The 18149-nt window shown below is 38.7% G+C and overlaps 1 protein-coding gene across 14 annotated transcripts in view; it reads left to right on the forward strand.

Annotated features, from left to right (window-relative positions):
• Positions 1-1219: 1219 nt before the first annotated feature.
• Positions 1220-18149, forward strand: part of LOC127027150 (COBW domain-containing protein 1-like) — a 28883-nt gene continuing 11953 nt past the window's right edge. For 5 of the 14 annotated variants that reach the window (XR_007767793.1, XM_050912674.1, XM_050912677.1 and 2 more), the window contains exons 1-9: positions 1220-1372; positions 2577-2663; positions 3550-3646; positions 4860-4951; positions 8347-8406; positions 9464-9501; positions 12635-12681; positions 13414-13500; positions 14339-14383. Coding sequence is in view for 13 of the 14 variants with exons in the window: in XM_050912674.1 (XP_050768631.1) it covers positions 1261-1372; positions 2577-2663; positions 3550-3646; positions 4860-4951; positions 8347-8406; positions 9464-9501; positions 12635-12681; positions 13414-13500; positions 14339-14383 (665 nt within the window). In the remaining variant the exon portion in view is untranslated. Of the gene's footprint in view, positions 1373-2576; positions 2664-3549; positions 3647-4859; positions 4952-8346; positions 8407-9463; positions 9502-12634; positions 12682-13413; positions 13501-14338; positions 14384-18149 lie in introns of those variants that run through there. The other 9 variants (XM_050912679.1, XM_050912680.1, XM_050912685.1 and 6 more) reach the window with 7 other exon arrangements.

Genomic DNA, 18149 nt, shown 5'->3' on the forward strand with positions numbered 1-18149 from the left:
AGGACAAGCTGAATTAATGGATTATATAAGTTATTTGATAATTTTTGTAGACTGGACTTTCACATGCTTGTTATAATCAGAATGACTAAAGTAAAAGCAAACTATTTAGAGTGGAATATAATGAAATATCATAAGTATTAAAGGAATGTTTTAACCTACACAAGTATAAGAAGATTCAAGGATAAATACTAAGTATATTTACTGCCATACAAGCCAACAAACATACAAACCAGGTGAAGCCCAACATACTTTATCAGTCTGTACTCAAACCGGTGTTACTGGACCTTCTATTGAAAGCAGAGAACCACACCTGGGTTTTGAGGAGGATGCGTATGTATGTATGTATCAGGCAAATCTCTTCTCCATGCCTCCTCCAATACTGTTACAACTTTTGACGTGAAGAAATGGAAGATGTATTACCAATTTGCTAAACCTACAGCCCACAAAAAGCTACGGCGTTCACAACGCTGTTAAAGTTAACCATAGATATGTCTTATACAGGTACATGCCTCCTCACGGTATCTAATGGAAAACGGAGAAAGCTAACATTCAATTTGTAGCTTAAGTTTATTTGATTATAAATAAAAGACAACACATCCACCCCACACAAGGTTTGCTGACCAGACCGAGACGTCTTCAGCGTTCCCCGTGGGTAAGAACCGACATTTCTCTTCCTGAGGCCGGGCTGAGGAGGAGTAGCGGGCGGAAGGACCTAGCTCCCTGGAGCCGCGTCTGACGGGAGACCGCCCAGCCGCCGGCCGTTAACAGACGGCTAGCAGCCAGCCGGCCCGCGCCGCGCGCCGCACCACCCACCACAACCAGCACCTCAACCACAAACCACCTGACGCTCGGCCCGGCCCAGCCCCGCCCCCCGCCCCGCCTTCCCGCCTGCTGCGCCTGCGCGGCAGAACCCGGCGGGAGGCCGCCGTGAGGGTCAGGGCGCACGCGCTAAGGGGAGGTGCTGCGGAGGGGGGGGGAGGGGCGGCGCGTGCCGTGGCGCATGTCCGCGGTGCGTCTGGGGCCCTGCGTGACGTGGGCTGCGTGACGTCAGGCGGGCGCAGGTGAGTGGCGGCTTGCGCCGAGGCTGTCGGGGCTCGGGGAAGGGGGCGGCGGCGCCCGGAGGGGGAGCGCGGGAATGCGGCTGAGGGGCGAGCGGCCCCCAGCCCCGGCTGGCAGCACCGCATCGCCTGCCCCGTCTCTCTCCCTCTTCCCTAGCCGGGGCTGGCTAGGCTGCGCCGAGCTGCAGGCGCCCGCGCTCTCATGGAGGACGAAGAGTGCCCCGACCTGGTCCCGATAGACGCCGGCGGCGCGGAGGAGACCGAGCCCAGCCCCAGCAGGAAGATCCCCGTGACGATCATCACGGGATACTTAGGTGAGGAGCGGCCTGCCCCGCTTCCCTGCCAGCGGCGCGCCGCCCTCCCCGGCGCTGGGGAGAGCGGTACGGCGGGCCTGCGGGCTTCCGTTGGTGGGCGTCGGGAAACCCCTGAGTGAGGGGCTGGGCTGCGACGGGGCTCTGGGCTGCAGGGCGGCCCGCACGCCGCCAGGCGGGCGGAGAGGTGCCCCGGCGGGTCTGACGGCAGCCTCCGTGCCCACGGGCTGGGTCGGTAGGCGAGACCCTGACGGCATAGCAGAAAGGAGTCCTTAGCGCTGCCCGTTCAGCGCTTCGCCGCGGTTTCCGCGCAACGTGCTCATGCCGCTCCTAGTAAGCGCCGTTCTAGTTAGATTTGCAGAACGATTTTGAACAGCTGTACAGGCTCCTGTTGCTGCTTTTACCAGCCTGTTTTCAGGGGCCGATTTGTTATGGTCATGTTTGACAAATCGCTTTTTGCCACTTAATGTCAGGATAGTGTAACGTATTTCCCTCAGTTGAATGCAGACTGAATTGCAGTCTTGCAAATGTGAGGTTTGGCTTCCCTCTCTTAAACCAACACAGTTACTGGGAACTGCAAGTATGGTTTTGTATGGTAAAGATCAGGTTAAATTTAGGATCGCCAACACCGTTCTAAAAGTTGTAACTTTGTACTGCGTCATACTCTCTCAAAAAACCCTAAGGGCAGGGAAGGAAGGTTGCTTTACCAAATTCCCCTAGTTGTGATCTTGTGCATGGGATGAAACTGTTAGTAGTGTGGCCACACAGACATTGTGAACACCTTGCTTAACAATGCCTCATCTAATGGCAGTTAGTAGCACATCAGTGATTACTGATGATAAAAGAGCTGGTCAGAAAAGGCAGTGGGAGGGAGAAGAGCAAGTGTAGCTTTTGTTGAGAGAAACATAAAAATGAGTTTTCTAGGAAGACTTGTAAGTTTATCAAGCACTGACACTTAGTGAATGGAAAACTATGGGTCTTTTAAAGCTGAGATTTAATGTGCTGATAGTTCCATGGGGGTCAAATATTGCTACAAATTAATTTCTACAGTGTTATAGTAGAATGCAGGATACAAGAATGAAAACTCGTATTTCAGAAGAGATCAGATTTGTCGGAAGTGTGCATGTGCACAACAGTATTTGCTTTTTAATTTGAAAATTTAAGCTTTTTTTTTAACATTTTAATAGTAGTATGGTCTGTGTTCTAGGAGCTGGGAAAACAACTCTTCTAAATTACATACTGACAGAACAGCATAAAAAAAGAATAGCAGTTATTCTGAATGAGTTTGGAGAAGGTATGTAAACCTGCAGAAACATTTTTTTAGCCATAAAATGATAAATATATAAAACTTTTGGAAACCAAGAACATTGTAGTTTTAAATCCATTACTGAAATTATTGACATACCTCGTAGTCTTCAGAAGGACAAAAAGTCTTTTGGCTGGTGTTCATAAAATAATGCTATTCATTAATTGTTTTGTACATAAATTCAGTCCCTCAGAGTCAAGTGAACGAATATGTCACCCTGTTGGAAGTGCTGTATCTCCATTTGTCCTACTCTAGTTTCAGGCAAATGGAAATTAAACTAACGTGTTGGTAGCTAATATTTTCTTTTCTTACCTTTCCCCTCAGCCACTTACAGATCACAAATTATTCTAGACCAAGAAAATGGGGAGATGTGTGCTTGCTGTCTGTGGTTCTTTGAACTCTTTGCTTTCCTTCTCAGGATTTTTAACTGTTACGGCTATAATTTCATATCTGTACCATAGCCAGCGTTGCTTACAGTTTACACTGTGTTGGTGGTCGTTTGTTTGTTTTCATCGACAAAGATGCATGCCACTTTTCTGGTCATGCAGCCTGAAATAAAACATATAGACAGAGCCTTTATTTGATATGGAGGTAGAAGCTAACTTCCCTTTCTTTTAGCTAAGTTTATGGCACTTATGCTGTACTTTCATCCTCTGGGTTTTGGTCTTTGTAGAACCAACTTGACTTTGGCTTTTCAATTTCTCATAAAATGGAAAACACTGATTTCTGAAGAACGCATCAGAAACAGTCTCTGAAGAAAAAAAATACAATCCAAGAGTAAAAATGTATACCACCTTAAATCTTTCATATATCTTTTGCAGGCATTGTCATGCAAATTTGTAGATTAAAATTATCATACTACTTATATTTCCAGGAAGTGCCTTGGAGAAATCCCTGGCAATCAGTCAAGGGGGAGAACTCTATGAAGAATGGCTGGAGCTCAGAAATGGCTGCCTGTGCTGTTCAGTAAAGTAAGGAAGGACTATTGTACAAGTTCTTACAGTGGGTTTTGGGGGAATTGAGGAGAAGACGTCCAGGATTTGATTCCTAAAACTGATGGTAGTATTCATTGAGACTTCTTTCGTCAGATAAAACAAGAATTGGAATTTGGGAGATAGAAATTTATCTCCTTTTGCTGCTGTACTGGATTTGGACTTAGCGTCTTTCAGAAAAATAATGTAAATACCAACTTATACACCATTGGGGTATTGTAGGGCAGGGAGCTCTCCCTCTTCTGTTAGTATTACATGCTTTTATATACAGAGCTAAAGATTCAAGGAGGCTGGAACTAGGACTCAAGTTTTCTAATTTCCACATTAAATACTTACTCTGTGTTTCTTTCTCTGTATGTTGGTTAATACTTGAATATTGTATACCTCAGAAAGGGTGGAGGGACAACCTTTTGGTGACCTAATGAAACACAATATTCCAAATTGTAAGCTGGTGGTCACATTAAAAAGCAGGAAGGTATTTGTTTCTTTGACATGTTTTTACCCTGTTTGTTTGAATGCTGGATTGTTTGTGCTAAGTTTGTAATAAAGGTGATGGCCTGTTTGTCCTGAAAATTTGGAAGAACTGGTCCTATGCCTTAAATTGGGATAGTAAGTGGAAAACAGAAGACCCTATTGCGTTGTGTTCTACGGGGATGTAAGGAATGCTGCCATTGCTGCTATGTTTTATATACATTCGTTTCTTGTATAAAATGCTGTACATTTCTACTTCAGGCTGACTTCATCAGCTGAGATTTGAATAAATGACACATCTTAATTTTGCTGTAGGTGAGGTGGAAAGGCAGGAGAACATGGTTCAGTTACCCCACCTCCCTTCACACCCCCCCTTTCTTTTTGTAATCTCAGCTGCCAAACCAAATAGTTACGTATTTATACAGCCCTACTGTCCTTTACAGGGTTTTCAGTGTTTGAAAACAAATCTTCATATAAATCACCTTTATTATGCCTGTCAGGAGTAGGCAAATACTATTTTCAGACTAAAATGAAACAAAACTACAGTTTGCTTAATATTAGAGCAGCAGCTTGATGACTGAATTGTCATTGTAGACTCTAAGTCCTGACTCACGGCTTTGTTTTGATGGTACTGACGTTGTGTTCTGCATCAGAAGATACGTGTTTATACATGTTTTAGCTTGTTTTCTCTGTTCTCAGGTTTAATTGTGTCTTCTTACAGGGACAATGGTGTGAAGGCTATTGAGAACCTGATGCAAAGGAGAGGAAAATTTGACTATATATTGTTAGAAACAACTGGTTTGGCAGATCCAGGTAGTTCACATTATGGTTTTCACAACCATCATAATTATTCTGTTTTTATGAAGTGCTTATTTGCTCACCAGTCAGTTCACTGTGCAAAATATAATATAAAGTGTTGAGTTGTCAGGCACATGCTTTGATTGCTATATAGACTAAAACTGAATTGGATAATGTGCAGAAGCAGGTGGGGTTGTTTGGTTGGATGTTTTGTTTTGTTTTTTTGAACTTGCTCTAAATTGACTCTAAAGCTTAACAGAAATCCAGTTAAAATATATTTCTATCAAGAGAAGACACTGGACTTAGAGAAGAGAAGCACACTCTGAAACTAGTAGTTTTCAGTAGGCTACTTTGCTCCTTCTGAAGTATAAATTATTAGCATCTGATGTATTGTTACATTGGTTGTGATAGGTCTTATATTTTGTGAAGTCATAAAATACGCTGTGAAACAGACTAATACATTCTTCTGGTAGGTACAGAACAATAATAGATCTTACAAATTCCTTGTGTGCTCTTTAGTAATATTTATTATGAAAAGGTGTTTAAACTTGAGCTCATGTTAATAATAGCTATCTAAAACAATTTTCTCCGAACCGTCTCAATTAAAAATGTGTTGTTGATCGAATGAAGGAAATTCTTATCAGAAATTCAATTGTTTCCCATTTAGGAGACTGACACTTTCCAGCTCAAAGCTAAATAGTTGTCATGGTAAAGTAATTTTCTTCAAAAGAAGGGGCATTGATTTGGCCTCTGTTACACACAAATTCTGTTTGAGTCAAATTGGAAAACTATTAAGCTTTTTGGGAAAAAAATCAATAGATACCAGAAAACCATTAGATGTTGTGGCCCTTGCTATATCTTGCATGAGTAAGCACTGTGAACAACTGACAGGTATTTGGTGTTGATACAGAGTGGTGTTGATACAGAGTGATGCTTGGAGGACTGCATCTTGTCACTTCAGGTGGACAGTTTTAGGTGTTAGAATGAGTTTAGTTACTGATATTTTTTCTTCTGATGTGCTTAATAGTCTTAGACAGCCTGCCAGTAACTAAGGATCTGTAATTGAAAAAAAACAAGTACTGTTTTTGCTGTTAGCTCCTCCTGTCCTTCATATTGCAGCACTGATATATGTTAAATTGGTTTGTTTCATAACAAATTATGATTTAAAAAAAAAAAATATACAGCACATCCTACGGTTGCTAGAATCTGTTTTACAGGGCCATTTTAGCAGAAAACAGGAGTAACATACTCCTAGGCCATGTGTAGTACACAGGTATCAGGTCACAGATTCCAAGTCCTTGATAGAATGTGGTCCCAGTTGTCCAAATACTTGCTGATTCTTTTTGCTCAAGACTTGTCAGTTTATTATGTTCCATTTTACATCCTGAAGAAATACAAATGTCTATACAAAGAAGAGAGAGTACTACGGATTTCATTATTCCAGAAGCATCTCATATGGATGGAAATTCAGTGGATAATGAGACCTAGCATGTAAAAAATACAAGAATCATATAATCATAGAATAATTCAGTTTGGAAGGGATGTTAGGTCTTTAGTCCAGCCTCCTGCCCAAAGCAGGGTCAGCTATAAGACAAGACCAAGTTCTTTGGGATATCTAGTCATATATCTCCATCCTCTGAGGATAAAACATGACATGACCTCTCCAGGCAACCTGTTCTGTGCCTGCCTTTTCACGGTCAAAAAACTTTTTTCTGATATATGTGGTCTGAACCTTGCTTACTTCACTACAGTTGTCTCCCATCCTTCTGTCACAGCCTGGCTCAGTCTTCTCAGTGACTCACCTGTAGGTACCAGGGAGGCTGCTATTAGGTTCTGCAGAAGCTGTCCCTTCTCCAGGCTGAACAAATGCAGTTCCCCCGCCTCTCCTCGTAGGGCCTGTGCTCTGGCCTCAGCTGTCTTGGTGATCCTACGCTGATGTCTTTCCTGTATGGGAGATCCTCACACTGGAAGTGCTAGCCAGATGTGGGCTTGAAAGTGCTAAATAGAGGAAAATAACCTCCCTCAGCCATGCTTCAGTTCCAACAGTCTGGAGTGCTTTTGGCCTTCTCTGATCCCAGGGCACACTGCTTGCTTGGCTTGCTGCCTACCAGGACCCTCAGGGCCTTCTCTGTAGACCTGCTCCCCAGCCAGTCTGTCCCTAGCCTGTGTCATTGCCAGGGGCTCTTTGTTCTTAAGCATATTACTCAATGTTTTTCTTTGCTGAATTTCATCAGGTTCTTGTTGGCCATTCCTTCCTGCCTGGCCAGGTCCCTCTGAAAGATAGCTCTGCCCTTAGATATATCAACTGTTCCTTTCCGAATTTGGTGTTCTCTGCAAACTTGACAGGCATGTCTTCCATCCCCTCCTGGGTTCCTGGTGGAGACGTTGAACAGGACAGGTCCCAGGATAGATCCCTGCAGTACCCTACTGATTTACAGCTTCCAGGTAGGGTATGACCTCTTAACAGCAACTTTTAGATCTTAACTATCTGACCAGTTTTACCTATTTGTCTTTCCATTCAGACTGTCCCAGGTTGGTTACTAGAATATCTTTGAAGACAGTGTTGAAAAATTTGCTAGAGGTGATGTAAATGGCATGCAGTGCTCTCCGCTTGTCCACAAATACAATCATTTTTTCACAGAAGGCCAGGTATGGCCTTCCCAGATTGATCAGGCATGATTTACCCTTGTAAAACTTCCCTTCCAGTACAGTATCTGTTTGCAAATTGAACCTGGATTAGATACTTCTTAACTCAATCTATCTTAAAATTATCTAAAGCCAAAAGGTTTCCTGTGCAGACCTGAGATATTAAGGAAAATATTCTTTTCTATATCCGATTATTCTTGACTTTCTTCATCCTTTTGATTTATGATGTAAGAAACTGCATAGGAGAGTTTATAGAAGCCAGTGAAGAAGAGAAGGTCCCTAGGAGGGAGCTGATTTCTCTCAAATGTGCCAATTCCATTTTTCTTTAACTGTTTTATCTCCTTTTTTATCTCGTGTGTGTGTGTGCGCGCGCGCGCGCGCCATGACCTAGAAATGGTGGCTGAAAGGTGAAGAGGGGGAGTACAGAATTTTTTGGAAATGAGGGAGCGTTGTAGTATAGTAATGACAGATAGTTGATGCTACTGAGTAAAGGTAATTTAGACAACTTACATGCATCTGGAATTGTGAGATTTTTAAAGCTTTTTGTAGTCATAGCTGTTGATGTGCACACAAGTATGATGCTTTGATAGCTGTTGTTAGGTCAAATATGTGGTTGGGTATTTGACATCTATGATGCTTTCTGAGTTTGGATGAGAGGAGTTTCAAATACAGCACTACAAATAGAGTTTTTCTGTGAAATGTCTGAATATTGATAGTTTACTGGAAAATGTCAATTTTGCAACTAAATGTACTGCACTTCTTAGGAGCTGTGGCATCCATGTTCTGGGTTGATTCTGAGCTGGGAAGTGACATCTATCTTGATGGTAAGAAGTGCAAGCTTGTTTTCCAACGTATTGGCATCCCATATCTGGATTTAGTGTAAGGTATTCTTATCATTTAAGGCAAGGTTTCAGAAAATGCATGATCTTGGTTCTCACATCCCCAAATTTGACCACAGAGATCCACTTGCTTATTCTGATGCTTGTTTATCTACTCGGGTGAGCTGTTTCAGTTTGCTAAATCCAATAAAAGTTGTGTAATGCTTTGCTAAGGGGTCGGATATGGAGAGATCTTGATTGTGGTGTAAGGGGGGGAAAAAACCTCATTAGTTAAATGTTATAAAACATTGTTTAGGAGTAATATTACAGCTCTCATTATTTTTTTTTGCAATGCAGTGTTTCCTAAATTGTTTCCTTTTTTCTGAATTCTTAACTTGTCAACATCTGGACTCTCCTGCCTTTTGTTTTCTGGCTTCTTTGCCTATTGTACTCGTTAGCTCTAGTATTTGCTGTGTTCCAATAAAAATCTGAGTTTACTGTAATATAAATCATTGCTGTGTAGTTGAAGAGTATGTTGAATGTTGATTTTTAAAATTTTTTTTTTAATGTAGGTAAAAAACTTTTTGGCTTAAAAAAAAAATCCTACTAACACTTTGGTCAGTTTGTGAAATACCCATCTAGCCAAGGAAACATTCAGTTGAATAGGAAACAGCTTCCTAAATTTCTGCCAGAGAATTGCAAGTTCCTGGTCACTTACAATCAGAATAACTGCATACGTCAGTCAGTCCCCTGAATTTGTTCGATAACCTGTAAAAGCATACCTCTGCCAGTTTGCTGTTGCGGAAGGAGGAGAGGCATCCACCTTCTAAGAATTTCTCTCACCTGGTTTGGTAGACTTTTTTTTACCACAATGTGAGTAACAGGTAAGAAAATAATTACTGACGAGTCTAATGTTCAGATACACTGGAAGCATTGAAAATATTATAACCAGTTGTAAATGTGGTGATACTGTTACTTTCGTAGTTGTACAGGAAGTTTACAAGTTGTTAAACTGTTAGCTGCTTCCAGCCCATTTCTATTCCATTTTAATGTTCTCTTTTAGGTATTGTATCTGTTGTTGATGCAAAGCATGGATTGCAGGTAAGTTACTGGATTTGTTACATGGTTTAAAACTGCAACATTAGAACAAGTATTGCAATAATGTTCTTGTGGATGAATTACATTTTTACAATAGCTTTAATTCTTACAGTGGATAAGGATGTATTTCGGTTGCTGTGGTACATTAGTACTATATTTTGAAGGAGAACAAGGAAGTACTGATATTCATAGGAAGTCAGATTCTTACCAACACAGCAGCGTGTCTGCTAAGAGTTGTCAGGTTGCTAGATACTTGATTCCTTCTAGTTCTGTCACTTCACTTGGGAATCTTGGTTGTATTCCACAATAGGCATTTGGATTACTGTAAAAACAGTGGGGAAGTGTGTCTTACAGTGTGTGATTGGTTCATGTTACTTGAGAGGAGTAAGAACAGACCTCTATATAAAGTGTAATGTAAGAACAGACCTATAGAACAGTCAGTTTGGATAACAGCAGTAATTGCGGTTAAATCAAATAGTTCAACTTTTTTTGTAATAGCTAGTCATAAATATAATTATTTGCAACTTAATAACTTAGGAAGTGACTACTTTGATTAGGCATTGATTTTGCAGGATTCAAAATAAAAGTGACCATAAGAAAGGATGCCTCCATGGTATAAAAATCCCACTAGGCTGTGGAAGTGTTTTTAATATCTCTGTATTTTACAATGGCTGCAAAAAGCTGAGAGAACTGAAGAATAATGGTTAAAAAATAAGGAAGTGATCCCTCCTTTATAAGATTTTATTTTGTTTGGACTATTTGGGTTTCTCGTTTCAGTTGAGCTGATCTAATAGCTAATTTACCGAAAGGGGGCAGTCCTGTCCTCTCGTCAGTTTGTGTTGCACCAGGACAGAACTAATGTAACCCTATAGCAAGCCAGTTTGGCAAGTTAAGCCATCGTGTTTTGCAAGGACTTTTGCGGAGGAGTTGGTAGAAGAACGAGAGGAAGGGAGTGAGCTGGTTTGCCCTTTTAAGCAGGAACCGACTTTCAAATTAGCTCAGCTACCACCAGAAACCACAGCATGTCTTAAGTCAGCCCCCTTTTCAACTGAGTGCCCTCATACTAATTGGGATGTGTTTTATTACTTGCAAAAATGTTCTGTTTATCTTTCTCTTCATGCAATGCTGATTTATTGGCTTGAATGAAATATAATTCTGTTGCACACAGCAACATTAAATTATTATTGTTTAAAAAATAAAATTTTTACTCTTTAAACTTTCAAGTAATATGTCAGAAACAACACAAAAATGTTTTGAAACACTCAGCTCTTCTATCCATTATTATCTTTGACAGCTCCCTGAAAACTCTTGCATTATTTAATCAGTAAGCCTGTACAACACTGACATCCACTCAGAATAAATAGAAACTTGAGCCTTTCTCAGTTATATGCCAACTAAACAACTTTTGCCTTGCTAACTTGTGCAGTTCTTCTGGTTGCAAAGCTTGACCTCAACAGCTGCTTGTGATTCAAAGAATTTTGAAAGCCATACAGGTAATGACATTGAGATAATAGGCAGCAATTTAAGGGTGTCATGCTTCAAAGAACCAACCCATCACAAGAAAAGCTGACAAATAGTACCCTGTGACCAGTCAGCCAAATTGAAACTGAAGTGGTAATTGATATCATGGGTTATCACTCTAATGGATTTGTCACCCAGCAATCTGAAATACTCATTTTTTTTTAAGCAAAGGCAAACAGTTGTACAACTTGAAGTGACAGTTCTTTACTTTCAAGACTTGACATCTGGACTACTGACATTGTTCTTTTCAGGGCAACAATCTGACAACATTTAATTCAATAGAATCAATACACAGAGGATTACAAAGAAAAGGTCAGAGGAGAGGTTCCTTCCCAGTCATCTGTTGTTATGCTCTCCTTAGGTTGTGCACAATCAGGAAATAGTTTTGGGTTTTTCTTTCTTTCTTTTTTTTTTTTTTTTAAGGTGACAGACTGACAGTATGCAATAATCTATTTTTGTTTTTCAATTCAAATAATGTTAGATGCCTGATAATTCCACTTGAAGAAAAAATAGTTTTCTAGGGTTTTTTAATTTATATGTTTCCCATGATGTTAATTCCACTTTCATTTGGTATTCCTGTGACTTTAAAACCAAATTTTAAAATAATATTCCTGGTACATTTAGGGCTGATGAAGGAATGCACAGGACTCTCTAATATTCCCAGAGATGTAAGGCATAAGTGGTGAGCTCTTACTAATATTACAGCATAAATTTGAAGTTTTACTGCCTCCAGGTGTCTGTGATGCTTCTCTCCTGGAGATTGCCGCCTCCATGGCAGAGTGAGCAGAAAATAACTTGTAGCTGAACCTTTGCTGCTTCAGTGTAGTCTGTTGCTCTGCCTAAATTAAGTAAGGCTTTATGTTGCTAAACTTCACGCTTCTGCTTGAGATGCAGATTTTTTTTCCCTTTCACTGATTCTTCTGTGAGGACATTAGCTTGGGCAGACAGGTGGAGCACAAAGCCGCAGATGATACTAAACTGCTGCAGCATGATCAGAAGCTTCTGCTTTTGTCAGTGCTGACTGACTCTTCTGCCCAGGTACAGCTTGAATAGGCTGCAAACACTGATGTTGGGCAGACTTGCCAAGGAGTAGTGGTTTATTTGTACAAACCCAGAAAAAGTTATGAATTTTTACTATAAAAGTATGGTTTGTCAAATCTTTCAGAGAAAGAGTATGCCGTTATGTATACGAAATCCTGTACTGCAAGCCTAACCCATCTTTAACAGTTAGTTGACATCACACTCATTAGTAAAATTAATGTACTTTTGTTTTTTCAGATATGTTTTTCCATGGTTACTGTATGTCATGGTGACTTTTTTTACTTCATCGTATATCTGAAAAGTAATTAAATATAATACAATTTTCCAACTCTAGCATTCTAATCATAAAATTAATTAAAAGAGTTTTCATAAAAGAGATTATAAGCTTCTGTACTAGTGAATGTATAAATGTAATTCTTCACCATCATTTTATGGAAGAATTCTAGATGCCATCTTCCTCAATACCTTGTTGAAAAACATACCTCAGCTGAATTGGTTTTGACTTCCTTTAATTGCAAATGAATTTAAATGTCATTTCAATATGCTTAATCCATTTGTTTTAATTTTTGTCTAGCACTTGACAGAGGAAAAGCCAGAAGGCCTTGTCAATGAAGCAGCTCGGTATGGGTGTATAAATTAATTTTATATATCACAGTTAGGAACTGTGCTGTATAGAATTTCATTAGAAATGGCTTCTTTTTCTTTTATAAGGCTTTTTTCTCCTCCTTTGCTTTTAAACCAAGGTAGATTGGTGTAATGAGGTAGAAAATAGAAAAGTGACTTCATGCTCCATTTGGTCTTTTTGCTGAGATCTGACTCTTCTAATACATATTTTAAGAGGGATGGGATTTTACGTAAGTGAAGGGGAACCAGCTGTGTTGTGGGGAACAAAGAATTGCATACTAGGATCTATCAGATGCTTGAAGTAGAACTGGAGATAGAGGAATATATTTTGCTAGATGTGGAGCCACAATGATTAAGGGTAACTGTAACAATAGAACTCTTCATAAAGCAAAGAGACTTGAAGTATGACTTTATGAAGACTACATGCAAGAGAGTAGAGGCTTGTGACGTTCATAAATCAGTAAGCACTTTGGATTAGATGACATTTTAAAACAAAACAAAAACTAGTAAGCCTTTGTAGGTTGGTAGACTTCTCTTATGACACAGAAGAGCACCTCAAGGAGAAGCCAGTAGTACTTTAGTCATGCTCCATGATGATTAACGCTTGCCTGTCTTTACTAACAATGTGCATGCTATTTTTTTGGTGCTGTGGGAGAGATGGTGTTTGTGTCTTACAGAAAAACTATTTTGTTTTGATGTTGGTTTTTTTTTTCCCCCCTTAATGCATAGGCAGGTTGCATTAGCTGATCTTGTAATCATCAATAAAACAGATTTGGTTTCAGGGGAAGAATTGAATAAAGTCAGAACATCTGTCAGGTATGAAACTTTTGGCATAACTGTAACACTGTACTGGCTCAAAGGTTATATTTATTTAAACATAGTTACTTCCTTTGTGCTGTTAATATGGAAATTAGATCTCAGGATTACATTGACACAAATCATTAGCTCAGAAGGGGAAAGAGGCTGCCCCTTTCTAAAGGCATTTCAGTACTTCTGTGTGCTTACACAATCTTAGCAGTTTGCATATCTAGGTAAGATCTGATGTTACTTACTAAGGACAGGCCTTTGTCTTAAGTGTCCACGCTCTTACATTTCTGGGCAGCTGTTCCCATTTTTCACAATTAGCGCCAGGGAAAAAAAAAATATGCTAGTAGATATGAGTTCACTAGCAAATGCGAAGATATATGGAGGAAGTCCCAAATAATTGTCATAGGTGCAGAAGAACCAATTGTCTGAATCAAATTAGTGACCAAAAACATGCCCCATCTTTTTCTATCAATACCATGCTAAACAAAATGAAACATTAGAATTTTTAAATACTTTACAATTTTATTAGTGGTTTGAATTCTAAAAATAAAAATGCGTAGACCCAGCAGAGTGTATCATGAGGAGTCTTGGATAGGAAAACGCTATTCTCACTGGTAGTATTTTGTTGTCAGAACTTGTAAAGTTCCCCAGCCCTTACTTAGGAGATGAAAAAGTCACAAAAATGAAGTCCATTGGGATGTCTGTTGGTTTGTTCAACAAGTTGATAACAGAGTTGGGGTTATTGTTGTGGTGCTATTTCTCATGCTGCTTTCCATGATTAACTTGTTCAAGCAATATATTACGGTTGCATTTTCATCTAACTTCTGGTTTTTCTATTTTATTTTAGGTCAATAAATGGACTTGTTAAAATTCTAGAGACACAAAGATCAAGGTATTAAATGGCCACTATTACTAGGTACCAGATCCTACTTTTTTTGTGACAGATTTAAGTATACTATTAGATCAGTTTGCTTAAAGGAAAACTATTGAATTGGAAATATTAAACTCAATATTTATTTTACAAATAAGCGTCTAGATAAAGGAATTTTTTTAAAAGAAGTAAAAATGTATTTTTCTTTTGTATTTTTCTTTGTTACTGTTCACATCCTATGCTCTAGTGTATAACTATTTTTAAAAAAAATCAGTATTAAGATGTAGCTTAGTTTACAGAGCTTACCACTAGTAGGTTTTATTGGACTTCGTGATATAACTGTAAATACTTCTTATTTACATGAGAAGTGGATTTTACAAAAGCTTGAGCATTCCCCCCCCCCCCCCAAACCTGCATTTTGTTCTAAGTTTAATATGAATATGGCTTTTAATTATTAAAGTTGCATTTCAGTCATGTTGCCATTTATGGAGTAATAGCATTTGGAAAGTTCCTGAAAAATGCTAATACAGATGTAGTTTAATTGGCTTCAGCATATTCCAAAAATGTAACAGATTTTTAAGGGAATGTTATAGGTAGAAATTCAAAGTTTCTTGTAACTTGTTAACCAGATCTTGTAACTAAAGAGCAACTTGCAAGGCCAAGTTGTCTCTGAGCTAATCATTGATTACATGCACCGTAATGTTTCTTTCTGTTGTGTCAGCTTAAGGAGTTTTCTCACTCTACGGTGGCTGCTGCAAATAAGTTGTTGCTACAAAATGACTTTGAAAGCAGTGCAAGAAAGTTTATAAGAAGGAAAAGTAATTGCATTGCTTTTGCTAATTTTCATTGAAATTCTGACTTAGATTTCTTTTTTAATGAGGAATTAAAAGGATATGGTGTTCCCAGGGATATTAGGAGAGCAGTGTATCTTTCAGACTGCTAGGACTGATTTGTGTACGATTACATCTGTTATTTGACTATATTGTGATAAACGTTCCTATAATACAGGTTTCTGTTTTAAGCAATTTTTGAAGGGAAAGTAGTAGATATAATCTTAATAAAGTATACTTGGCTTTTTAAAGTTATTGTCAAACGTAGTTGGAAAGCGTAGAGAAGAATATTTGTTGTTGGCTGATCAGATAGGACCAGCAAGTGACTGTACAATATGTATTTTGTTTGGTAACCCAGGGTTTTGAAGACAGGTGCTTGTCTGACTTTAATCTAAAGATCAGCTCAGTTTACATTTCCAAAAATGTTAATCTTGTTAACGTTTCTCTTGGCTTTAACTTATTTTGAATGCTGTCTACAGTCTGATCACTGGAAGTTTTATGCTCTGCTGTTGAACAGTTGCACTATGGAAAGCATTCTCTTTAGTGACTATCCTGTTAGTTTATAAGGTTTATTCTCATAGTGTTTTCATTACTTTGTTCAAGCAGGAAGGTGAAATGTTTAAGTAGCTTTGACAACTTCACACTCCTTTCTTGTTAACTTGCAAATCTATTGAAGAATGCTTAGAACAAGAATAAACAATATTATAACGGGGATCATAAATTCTGTTACTGAGAGGTGTTTCACATTCATTCATTTATTGCTCTTCTAGTGATCCTCAGTAAATCATTTCTCTTAGGTCAGCGCGTGTGTTTATTACATAAAACATTATTTTCTTCAACGGATTTATTGTCGTTTAGGGACTTACGTTCAAAACAGCAAGTGTGAATAAACTTGTGAGCAATTCTTATAATCAAGCTTTTAATGTTCATCAGCTTTTTTGATATGTTAAGAGTTTTAATGTGTCTAGTTTCACTCTAGATTCTGCTGCAAAGTTTAGAATTTTGTTAATTTGTCCTATTCTGTAAATTCAGTATTATTAAGTTAGTATTTGGTAAAGTTCAGTTGTATTAGAATAATGTTACTGGCATTTTTCTCTGTCTGTAAATGGAGGTGAGAATGCTCTGATGACTCCAGGTTAAATTTAATCAGGATTTTATTGTGATGGTAAATCTTAGATATTTACTCATAGGTAATTTTACATTATCTAAATTTGGCTATCTTTTATTTTTGAGACCTCTGTATTACTTACAGTTTTCATGACATCTATGCAGTGTGATATTTCTTCATCTAATGTATGTACTTTGAGTGCAGCTTAAATGATTGAAAGACAAAAGAAGAACAAATACGGCAAAGGGATGGAGTTGCAGAGATACAATTGTAGCATTTCCCTTTCCTCCTGTTTAGTAAACTTTTGCGAACGTGATATTCGTTTTTAAAATTCTGGAATTTATCTCATATTATGAAGAATGGGAAATTTTACCTTTGCCACAGACTGGGGAAGAATATCATGAAGGATGACCAAGGCTTAGGAAAACACTTACATGAAAAAGATTTGCAAGAGATTGCTCCAGCTGAAATCAAAGAAGTGGCAACATGATGATTTTACTGAGAACAAACAGTGGTTTTGAGAAAGCAGATCAGGAGTTCCTTGTTCTTTAGTTGCAAGGCAGAGTACAGAAATGGTCAATGAAATGCTTTGGAGGGGGAAAAGAAGCAAACTCTTTATTGATAAAGTTAAATTGCTCATAAATTGCATATGCATGGGTCTGACTGCCCTAGGAAATTAATGCAAGTTTGAGGCCAGGATTTTTGTAACATGAAAAAAAAATGGTTTTCTGTAAAGGTTATGATGGTATCCAGCATGGCTAACAATTTTGAAGAGGCTTTGTGTCCATGTCCATTAGGAAGAGATCCAGTATGTGAAGTGTAGTATCCACATCTGTATCATTCTCTGGTGGCTGATGCCAGCCAGCGTTAAATTTTGGATATTAGATTAAGTGGACCTCAGATTCAGTCCTCAATGACAACTCTTGTGTTACTAGTAAATATTCTTTAGTGAATGACACATACTGTCTCTCCCATGATTAAACATTCCAAAAGTGAAATAAGCACAAAATTAATTTATTAGGATGGTATTTGAGAACCTATCTTCTTTAATTAGGGGGTTTTGTCCCTCAAAAGCCCATGTTTAAAAGGGACCAATATAGCACTTTCTTGAGTGTTTCTATATGATTTTTCAGAACACTGCTGAGAACAAACAACTGGCACTGAGCTGGTCATGAACCTTAGAGAGGGATTAGTTATGTGTGTTACATTATAAACTTTCATCTTAGAAACTGCTTTGTAAAGCTACTGTTGGGTGTAAAACTTTAATGATACTGGCTACACTCCAGCAGTCTTTTTTTTTTAACGTCTCATGTTCCTTGTATTTAGCCACATATCATTAATTGCATTTAGAAAGCTATCAGTTGCTGTTAGCAGTGAAACCTATAGTCTATATTGCTTTTAAAAAGAAAAGTTTCTTATGCAAGTTTATAGGTAGCTGTGCTTACAAGTAAATATGATCTGTGCTGTCTGTTCCGTGTTACATTTTTCATTTGTCTGTTTCAGATGTTAGGGCTGAAATTCTTCATAGTAGCACTTGCCTCATAGCATATTTCAGTTTTGTTTGCTAACAGTGTGTCAGTATAAACTACATGTATTCCAGGGATTTGTGTGTGTGTTGAGAGGGTCTATATCAAGGGTGCAGAATAATTGCTGGGAAGAACTTCAGGGTTCCTTTTTCCATTTAGGGAAAATCTGTTGTTATTCAGGCATCCAGTATGAGGGGTTTTATCATCTTTCTTGGAAATATCTTGTATTTTACTATATTTTTTAAAAATACGTTTCTGTGCTTACATATTACTGTGTAAATAAACACTGTGTTTCCTTGTAGGAGACAATACCAACCACCAAC

This window comes from Gymnogyps californianus, chromosome Z (genome assembly GCF_018139145.2).
Source record: "Gymnogyps californianus isolate 813 chromosome Z, ASM1813914v2, whole genome shotgun sequence".
NCBI lineage: Eukaryota > Metazoa > Chordata > Aves > Accipitriformes > Cathartidae > Gymnogyps > Gymnogyps californianus.